We start from the raw sequence: 9,962 nt of genomic DNA, 5'->3' as shown, positions 1-9,962 counted from the left end.
GGCTGAAGGCACAGTTTGCAGGTTCGGGGGCAGGGAGTGACCCGGCACCTGGGGTCCGGTGGAGCACGCTCGAGTTCGTGAGCGGAGGGGGGTCGTTAGCCCTGCCAGCCGACGGCAAGGCAGAGGCGCACCTTACAGACTAACTACATCGGCGACGTATCAGCTTCGGACTTAGGCACCTCTGATTCAGTCTGCAAGGCGCGTCTGCACCCGGCCTGCTGCCTCGCGTGGATGAGCTCGGCACAGGAGTGGCCGGGGGTGGGGGGATGCAGCAGCCTGGGTTCAAACGGGAATTACACCCCGGCGCTTCTGGTCCCTTGAACTTTACGAGTCTCTGAGCCCGACTCCACGAAGGACAAGTCGAAGGAGGTGCATCCATGCAGCAGGGAAGGACGTCGTGTAGGTGTGAAGGGACAGCTTGAAAGGGCTGAAGCTTCGGGGTAGAGGAGAGCCACCTAGATAGCTGGCGGGAACCCGGGCCCAGTTCACGCCACTCGAGGGTTTGTAGTAGAGCGGCAGGTTTGTACAAAATGAGAGGTATGGTGCCTCTCCCACCCCAGCCGCAGTGAGACCGCCGGAGCGACGCTCAGCTGGTGCAAATCAGTTCTGCCTGGAAAGGCCTGAACAAAATCATCTGAATTGGAGACCTACTCTTGCAAAATGCCCCTTCCGGGATTGCAAAGAGAAACCGGGAGCTCTCAGCAGGTCAGGGCACGGTGCCACGCTTAGGAGATGTCGTTCGAGTTGTCGGAGCATGTGCCGGGTTGGAGGCCTCTGAAAATCCCACCCGTTTCTCAGCGGGGTGGGATTTTTCACTTGCCTTTTTTTCCTGTCATAAGGGAAGTCTGGTGATTTCTGTCCTGTGGAATCGGCCTTTCTGTGGCAGCTGATGGAAGGCCACAGGGAAACCCCCCGTTAGGAGCTGAATCTGGCGCTGGGTTTGAAAATCTGGATCGTTCTGGGAGCTATAGTCACCCTTTAAGGCTCCAAATTCATCTCCTGTGCAACTCCCATCCATTTTGGCCTGTGGATCTGAGTAACATTTGGGCTAACGTTTTCATTCGAACTCTGGAACAAATCCGCCCATCTCATAGAGTCAGCGAGACTATTAAGGGGATAGATAGTAAGGTATTGGGTAATGGGCATGAGAAATATTATTTTTTAGCTATTGCAGCACTCTTAATATGTCCCTGTTCATAGATCCGGAGACAAAAAAGGGCTGCCTGTCTGCAATTTTTGAGTGCATCTATAAATGTAAAATGGTCCTGACATGGCGAATGAGGAATTTAGCATTTTGCAGACATGGTACAGATGTAACCGAGGGTGAGAAGGTGTCACCGTCTCTGCTCAAACTCCATTTTGACTCCTACAAGTTATGGTCTTGTCTGCACAAGAAAGTGCTCCTGTTTAGCAAAGCTAATTTGCAAAGCAGTTTAGTTAAACTGCTCCAACCCCCTTCTGATGGCCACTTATTCTAGTTGAAGAGGCAGCTTCGATCCGATACCTTCCCAGTTTCAGCCCAATCAATATAACCCCCTCTTGAACAGATTGAAGGGATTGCCATGCAAACAGGCTGCCCTGATTTAACTCAATTGGTTTCTAAACTGATTTAATGACATAGAGATGCAACTTTCTCATGGAGGCAAGTAGTAGCGTTGTCAAAGGCATCGTCACTGAGAAGCCTAATCCAGTTTTTTTAAAGGTCTGGGGAAAAGGCTGTGTTTGACTCCACCAAAGCTGAGTACAGCGGCTGCTGAGCAGCTGTCGTGCCGTTCTGGGGATGGGCTGGCTGATGGCTTCTTGTGGTGGCCATGCCAGTAACCTGCAGAGGATGTGGTTATAGAAGCTGTTACGTGGATTTTCTATGGCAAAACCCTCCTTGCAATCAGCTCTTGTTTAATCCCACCTGTCTCCAAGGCTTTTCATAACCAATGGTCCCTGCAAGGGGACCCTTGTCTCCCTCTGTGACTCACCAGCGCAGTCAGAGAGCCAATTGTTTCTCCTCGTACAGGGCGCGTTAATGAGGAGCCCGCACTGCTGGGGAGCAGCAGTGGAGCCGTATTTGGACTCGGAGCTGTATTTCCTACCAGACCTCTCTATTTGATGATGGCTAGTGAAGCGGTTCTGTACAGCTTAATTTCTCCAGAGGGTAGGTCCAGGTTTGCCACTAACAATAAAGATTCAGCCGTTGAGATGCGCTTTATTAGCATTCAGTCATTATGGCAAGATTTCCTACCCCGCGGCCCGGCAATTTGCTTTGCCTTCGTTTTCACTTATGCATTTGAGCTTAGGAAGCAAAGTGCTATCAAGTGTTTCTGAAGTGATGGCGACTGCCCTTGAGCAAGAAACCAGCCCGCTTCAGCACACCTGTATCCCGTGGCACAGCAGATCCGTCTAGTCCTGCTCGAACGACTTCGGCAGATCACGGACGGTGTTTATTCGATACAAGAGGAACCCCAACCGTCTCTAGCTTTCAGACGTATTTCTGCAAGAACTCTACTGTCCCTCCCTCCTGGCCACGTTATGTGCCTGGGCTTTTAGCACAGCAAAAGCGGAAGGGGTCTGGCATTTGGATCAGGAATACGGCAGAGAAACAAGTCCACCCTTTTCCTGTTAGCGATGTACCTGTGGATGGACTGGCTAATTTGTTTGCTATTCCAAATGACTTGACAAATGGTTCATGCCAACTTATTTGATCATTTCTCCGCAGACCTTCTCTTTTGTCCCGTGACCGACCGACACAGACGCACGCGAAGAGCACGTGAGCGGGCCATGCACCAGGACAGGCTGCAAGCACATGTATAAGCCCACGTTCACCCATTGACATCTCTTCTTCTCGTCCCCGCAAACTCAAATTTACCAGCAAGGGCGTGAGGGGTAGCTACGACTAGACCAAATTCATAATGATTATTCATGTTCATACTTGGTTGCAGCATTTGTCTGATTCTACCCCAGCATACAGCTGCTCAGAGATATGCATGGTTTGCTGACTCCGAAGCAACGCTCCTGACGGGTTTGATGACAGCAATGGCAATCGTTGGCCCATCTCTTAAAGTGTCTATGCTCACAGGAGAGGACGGGAAGCTTTTCAACAGACTGGCCCAGTCTGCCCATCTCTGCCATTGGGATCCTCATCTACCCTCACTTCTACCCTTCGACCAGACCCCAGCCATACTAATGGGTTCCATGCGGACGACCCAGCCACGGGTCACAGATCTACATTAAAGAACATTTAATGTGCACGCAACAGCATTTGCAGTGAACAGCACGTGATGATTTAGAGATGCTTCGTTCTCAACCTCCGAGGGGTACTAAGCTCCAAAAGACGGGGACTGGCTTGTGCGTGCTGGGCAGCGCTGGACACCTTGTAAGGGTCATAGCCCTCGAAGATGTGTTTTCGGACCCTTGGGTGGGCAAGCTTAGAGACCCTTGCAGATGCCATGGCTTTCTTGGCTCCTGCAGACACAGGCCATGGGACTAGCTTTTCGTGGCGGTAGCTTGGATGTTCCATTTTCGGCTCTACAAGGAACAAATCATGGGGTATAGAAAGAAACGGCTTGTTAAAAAGACTCTGGGATTCAGTATTGTGAAAGGGTCCCAAGGCTTGCTTTCTTCCATGGGAATCTATTTTCGGTTAGGATCTCAAAGCTCTCAATTGTTACACTTCACAATGCCCTGGAGAGACGGGTTTTTGGGAGAAACAAGCATGTGGAAGGTGAAACATCTTGCTAGGATTCGACTCCAGAATTTGCTTCTAGTATTCAGGTCTTCCGACCCCCCCCCGCACCATTTCTGTGTTCTCCCCAGTAGACAATGCCCCTTCTTAAAAGAAGAATAATACTCAGTACTTGGGTAGCTCATAAGGCCTACAAACACTAATGCAACCTACACTGCAGATAAGACATTTGAGAACCACTTGCTGGAGGCAGGACTTCTGGGACCAGAAGGTGGGATAGGAAGGGGAGACGACGGATAATGAGAAAAGCTACACATCCACAATGAGCTCTGTTTGGGAAGCTGGTCTTACAAGGCTCAGATATTTCTTTGTCTCTGAAAGACACTGATGGATTGATTTTGCTGTGTGGTCCCTAGGGATGGGAAGCAGAGGGAACGGCCTGGAGGGGGAAGGCATGTTCCTGCTAATAGGGTGAGGAAGAGGCACTCTTACTAGCTAAGGATTTGGTTCTGGTAAAATGCTTTCTTGGAGGAGGGGTGGAAGTGGCGTTCAGACAGGCCGAGAAGTCCTGTCTTTTCAGCTTCGCTAGATGGATGGTTCGTTCTCGAGGAGCCGCTTTCCTGGCACCTTCGCTCACCTGAAATCAAAGGATTGGGTCAGTTTTCTCTGCCTCCCAGCTCCACATGTACATCTTTGGTTTAACACTACACCTTTGCATGAGCTCAGGCTTCAACAACATGCGCCCTTTGGGCCTTGGCACCCAGCTCCGGGTCTGGCGGCATCTCACGCTCCCCCAGCTCATGTCCCTATCGTTTGTGCGACGCAAGAGGCTCCGCAAGCATCAAAAGATCTGGAACGTAACCTTGGGCCCATGGGGTACGTTCAACCAGGAAAGAGGCTTACACAAACGCAGCGGCTGTGTGGGCACATGAGCAGATCCAGAGAATAGAGCAACTGGCAGGGTGTGTGCCAAGCCAATGGCTTCCCTGCGGACGAGGAGCTCAACCCAGCTGGAAATGGGCTGAAGCGGGGTCTGAGGACGCAACAACTTCCCTCAAAAACCAGATGCCGCTTTGGAGCTGAGCTCTGCAGCGCCGATAGGAGAGAAGAAAACGTAAAACAGGAGCTGCAAGCTTCTGAGTTTACAGTAACCGGAGGGAAACAACAGCAGGCATCCCATTAATTGAACAGGCATCCGTGCATGCAACTTCATGATTCATAAATAGGATGCCATATTTATGGGCCTCCTTGCCTGCCCACCCCCATATCCGAGTCTCAGTGGGGGACAGAATCAAAGAGACTTGCTCCGAGACTTGTGCATTAGAGGATACATTTAACTGGAGATCCTCAAAGCGCCGCGCGTGTGTCAAGCCCCGGAGGAAGAATACCGACTCTCAACCAGCCGTCCCTGCAGGCTGCCGGTGTGCTGCGCGGCCCGATTTTGTCTTTCAGGATACAAAGGGCCTGATTTTCCCATTGGCCTGCTCATGGCACAGTCATTTAGGTTAATGCAAAGCAGGGTAAAATGCTTCCATGCCAAAAAGGGGCTGGCAGAGCCTTGTGGCCACGGATGTAAGAGTAGGAGTCAGTGGGCAGGGGGTGACTCGGGCCAGCAGCTTCATGCCGTGCCCCGGTTTCTTCTGCAAGCTTCTCAGGCTCATCTTTTACAAGATGCTCATCCAGCCCCTGCCACTGCAAGGCTCCAGTCTCATGCCCCTGAGCTGCTGTTGTAAAATGAGCTTTCCATCAGGTGAAAAGCGAATGCATGGGTATGGTAAGGGGCTGAGGGTTCAAAACATTATGGCTGATGCAGAAACCCAAGATGCACGGTCCCAAATACTCCCTCTGTGAAGAACCCCACAGATGGACAGGCGATGGGTTCCCCGACAGGCGGACAGACAGACGAGCGGTGGACTCCCTGTCCCCGCGGATCTACGTACGGCGGTGTAGACGGAGCGCTCTGCCTCCCAGGCGCGGCTGACCTCCTTTGGACGTGCCAGCTCCTTCACCCGAGGAGAAGCCATAGCATGTCTGGAGGCAGCACCCACCGGCCATTCGGGGGAGGGCAGGTTTCTGGCAGAACAGGGGAAGAGCGATTCAGTCAGCCACCTTCCACGTTTCCATAGCACCTTCCCCAAACCACCTAACCAAGTGATGCACAATTGAGAGGTGAGCATTGGTGCCCTCGAACGCTGGCACGAAGCCACTTCGGGAGCACAGCAGGGAAGGGGACATAACCGTATGCCACAATTGCACATCTGCTTAAGCATTAAGGGAACAGTCTGCGATTAAAATGGGGCAAGAGCTCCCGCCATTCACTTCAGTTAATGCAAGGGTTTTGCTAAATACTTTCAAAACTTCCTTTCCCCCCTCTTGATTGTTCGCTCGCTGTTTGCCAGGGGCTTTCCATACTCCCATCACGTGGTAGTTCATGTGACACTCATCGGACTTTTCTAAAGAAGGAAACTTGCAGATGACACTTCCTACTAGTCTCAACTAGTCAGACAAACACTTGTACTAAAATTCACCTAGAGGATTCACCAACATACCTTGCTATGTACCAGTTTCCATACTTCTCTAGCCTGTTACAGCAGCAGTTTCCCAAACACTCACTGGGTGTGTCTAAATCGCCTTAGGCTGATGCGCATTAAGTTTAGTCGCACGTAAAAGCACTTGTAGACATGCCCACAGATAAGGATCAGAAGGATCTGGGTAGCTAACCAGCCTGAGAACTTTTAATTTAGGTGAAACTGTTCCTAAAGCAGAATTTTATAAACCCTGTGGCTGCATTGATATACGACCCAAATATCAACCAAGTCCCTTTCTCCACACCTGTTTTCTTCAAACCCGGGGCAGATCCTTTTGGGCTGAGAAAGTTGTTCTTGCCTCGCAGTTAAGACTGAAACAAAAAAACCAAGTGTGAGCCACAAAATGCAATATAAAAGACATGCGTTTACTGTCTACTGCAACAGATTGAGCTAGCCGCGGTTTGGAGCAAGAGGGAAGGAGAAATTCCTGGCAGCAACATGGAGGTTTACAGAACAGCGGTGCGCCTGTGCTGCTTTTGCCAATCTGGCCCCGATTGTGTGGTGCTGAGCACTTGAAAACTGGCCCAGCTGACCCCCTGGTGCCGCTAAAAGGGACTTTTGACCGGCCCTGAACTGAAAAGCCAGTGGCCTGATGACAGATGCCCTGGACAGCGTCTCGAGCTGCTCGGGCATTTCCAAAACAAGCGCATCGCCACGGTATCTGCACTATGGATCCGAGTACAGCTGGGGAGATGGAGGAGATTGGCAGGGCAGGCGGACATATGGGGGTCATAAAATGGTCCCAGCCTCAAACGGTCGTCTTACGTGGCAGCCTTAGACTCCCCGGGTGCCTGCCGGGCGTCAGGGCTGCACTTTGCACGAATGCCCCCGGGGCGATACGGGTCACAGGTCTGCTGGACCGCTGGTCCTGCTGGTATTAATCTTTCAATCAATATGGAATCACTGGTTAATTTAATCCCATATGGTGACCTTGGCCTCTTCAGGCCTCTTACCAGGGACGGTGAATCTGCCGGCCTTTGAGGGTACTTTATCCGTCCAGTAGACTGAAACCCTGCAATGACAACCCCGCACTCAGTCCATTTCTTGGTGAAGCAAACGCAGGACCTCATCTCCCTTCTCTTCTGACCTCCTCCACCCAAGCTTCAGGCCGCGATCACCCTCTCACTGAAGGCCCCGGCTGCAGCAGTGTCTAACTCGGCACCCGCAGAAGTTAATGCCGATTTCTGCGTAAATGGGACTGAACCCTTCGTCAAGGCGAGTCAGCATGGTCACCCCCACTATGCAGGTGTGGAAACTGAGGCATGGGGCAGCAGAATGACTTGGGGATGCCACCTAAGAAGTCAATGGAAGATGCAGGGGCAATATCCAGGTCTCCTAGTTTCCATTTTTGCGACATGCTCACCAGACTACCCTCTAGAGACTGTCCTTTGGTAAGGGCAGCTGGAAAAGGCAATTGGTAGACACTGAAGGATGGCTTGGCAGACACGGGTGGATGCACTGGAGACTGAGGACCCAGGACTGCTGGGTTCTCTGTCTCCCTCTGCCCTGGAAGTGACTCTACATTGACCCCAGCCTGGCTGAGAGCAGAATCGGTCCCTAAGGTGGTTTCCGGAGATGCAAAGGGACTGGAAGATCTGGTGAAGCAGCAGGGTTGAGACGGCTCTCTCCAGGGCAGGACAGGATGCCACCTGCTCCCCATCTCTGCAGCCCTCACTCACTTGTTGTAGTTGATCTGGTGACTGATTTTCGGTCGGGCAAGATAACTGAGGCGACTCTCCTTGGTGCTGTCCCATGCCTGGACATGTGTTACCGTAGCAGCTGGCTTCTCAGGACGCGCTCCAGAACCCAGCTCCTTTCCTGGCGACGGGGACATGTCCAGGAGCTGGTTTCCTAACAGGAAGGTAGCAGAGAACATCTGAGAGCCTCTTGGTGACAAAGGAGATGGGGGGCTGGGGACTTTCAACGGGAAGCCAGGGCAAAACATATCATTTTATTGTCTGTACGTACAGCACCTGGCACAGATCCATGACTGGGCTCTCGCTTTCTGTCCCACACGCGCACATATGCACACACCCGGGTGCTAAAAACGATACCCAGCCAAGCCCATCTTCCTCTTAATCCACATTCCTGAGCAATACCTTGGCTTTGGGTGGTGACCTGCATCTCGCTTGGGCCAGAGGCTGTTATTGTTCCCTATAGGATCGCCCATCTTTCTTATGCCTGGCTGATAATGAGGATGTGTTTGGTAGCCGGGTTGGTCTGAGACAAAAAGAAATGCAAAAATCCAGAACTCTTGTTCAGAGATGATACCTTTTATGAGGTTTATTTCCTACTTACGGGGACTTTTTACCATCTCGAACGTTCCCTGAGCCTGGAACCAAGAGTTCTAGATTTTTGCCTGGCTGATAATGAAACACCGCTGGCTTCAGGGATGTTTCACTGAGACCATCACCCCACCACGAACTGTTAATAATACTTTGTGTTGCAGGAGGGTCTGGGAAATTCAGGGATGGGGACCCACTCTGCTGAATACACAGAAAATATTAGGTCTGAAAGGGTATAATATGGGATATATCCTATAGGTATCGTAGATGTTGATCCTATCCTATCCTATCGTATCAATTCCAGAATAAAATATGGGATAGTAAGCCACATCCCAAACTGTATTCAAAGTAATAATAATCTGAATTAAAAGCAACTTCCATATGTCTATGTGTAAACTCAGTTCAACCATATTGCCTGCCCATATCATACCACATCGTATTATATCATATCGTATCATAATGTCACGTCATGATATGTCACATCATGTCACGCCACACTATGCCAACCATAATTAATATAATGTGATACAATTAATAGAATAGCTGCTTCTCTGTTGTCATATGCATTTGTCCTGTCTCTAAAGCATTCCTTCCCCCCTCTCTGATTAATATTCGCAGTGGCACTGCAATATTCACAGTGGTTATTGATTTAAAATCCCTGCTTATGATAACATTCATCAGATTTATTAATGACCGCGTGCGCCATCCTTCACTGAGCACCCCTCTCTCCGCAGTCAATAGGGATCATTCCTGGAAGACCACACGGTTTCGGCTGCGTTATTCATCCTAGTAGCAGGCCACGCTCATTCCCAGCCGCTTCCCCGTCTGCCCAAGGCAGATGGAAAGGGCTGAAATGCACTGGATTCAAACCCCAGCGACGGCCGGGACGGGCTTGTTGCGACCATGCAACGGGGTCCCTTTCAGGCTTCTCCAGCTGCGAGGGGCTTGGAGCCCCGGCCTCGCTGGAGGGCCCTGGCCTGGAGGAGCACGGGGAACAAGTGGCAGCCCTCCACTGCCTTCAGCAGGGCCAAGGTTCACCCCAAAAGCTGGGAGGTTTCCCCCATACCCCCCCACGCCACTCTGCGTGGGGTTCCCCACCCCCTCTTGCTCTGATCAACCTGATCCCAGGCCCCCTTCCACCCCCAGCTTCCCCTAGACACCCCCGTCCCCTCTCTGCCTCCTTCCCCTTACTCTCTCCCCCGTCGTTTCTCCCACCGCCGTGTCCCGAGCCGGGGTCCTCAGCCCTTCGTCCCCTCCCGGAACCACACACGGCGGTTGCCACGGGGAGGCGGAATCCCACCCCCCGTCCCCGAGTGGTTCAGCCCCCCTCTCCGTGCCTCAGTTTCCCCCCCGCCTCTGCTCGGTCTAGTGCAAGCTCTTCGGGGCAGGGTGCTCGCTCGCTCGCTCAGCGTC

At 51.8% G+C, this 9,962-nt stretch overlaps 1 protein-coding gene across 1 annotated transcript; it reads right to left on the bottom strand.

Moving 5' to 3' along the window:
* Positions 1–2,739: 2,739 nt before the first annotated feature.
* On the bottom strand, positions 2,740–8,543 carry THEG (theg spermatid protein). Its single transcript, XM_019557007.1, has 6 exons — positions 7,944–8,543; positions 7,218–7,276; positions 6,509–6,575; positions 5,617–5,749; positions 4,169–4,313; positions 2,740–3,519 (listed from the first exon to the last, which is right to left on the bottom strand). Exons 1-6 carry the CDS (start codon positions 8,207–8,209, stop codon positions 3,278–3,280), a joined length of 912 nt encoding a protein of 303 aa, XP_019412552.1. The 5' UTR covers positions 8,210–8,543; the 3' UTR covers positions 2,740–3,277.
* Positions 8,544–9,962: the final 1,419 nt, after the last annotated feature.

Source organism: Crocodylus porosus, unplaced genomic scaffold (genome assembly GCF_001723895.1).
Source record: "Crocodylus porosus isolate Cpor-Errol unplaced genomic scaffold, CroPor_comp1, whole genome shotgun sequence".
NCBI lineage: Eukaryota > Metazoa > Chordata > Crocodylia > Crocodylidae > Crocodylus > Crocodylus porosus.
Note: the sequence above shows the minus strand (reverse complement) of the source record. Positions and strands in the feature narration are given on the sequence as shown.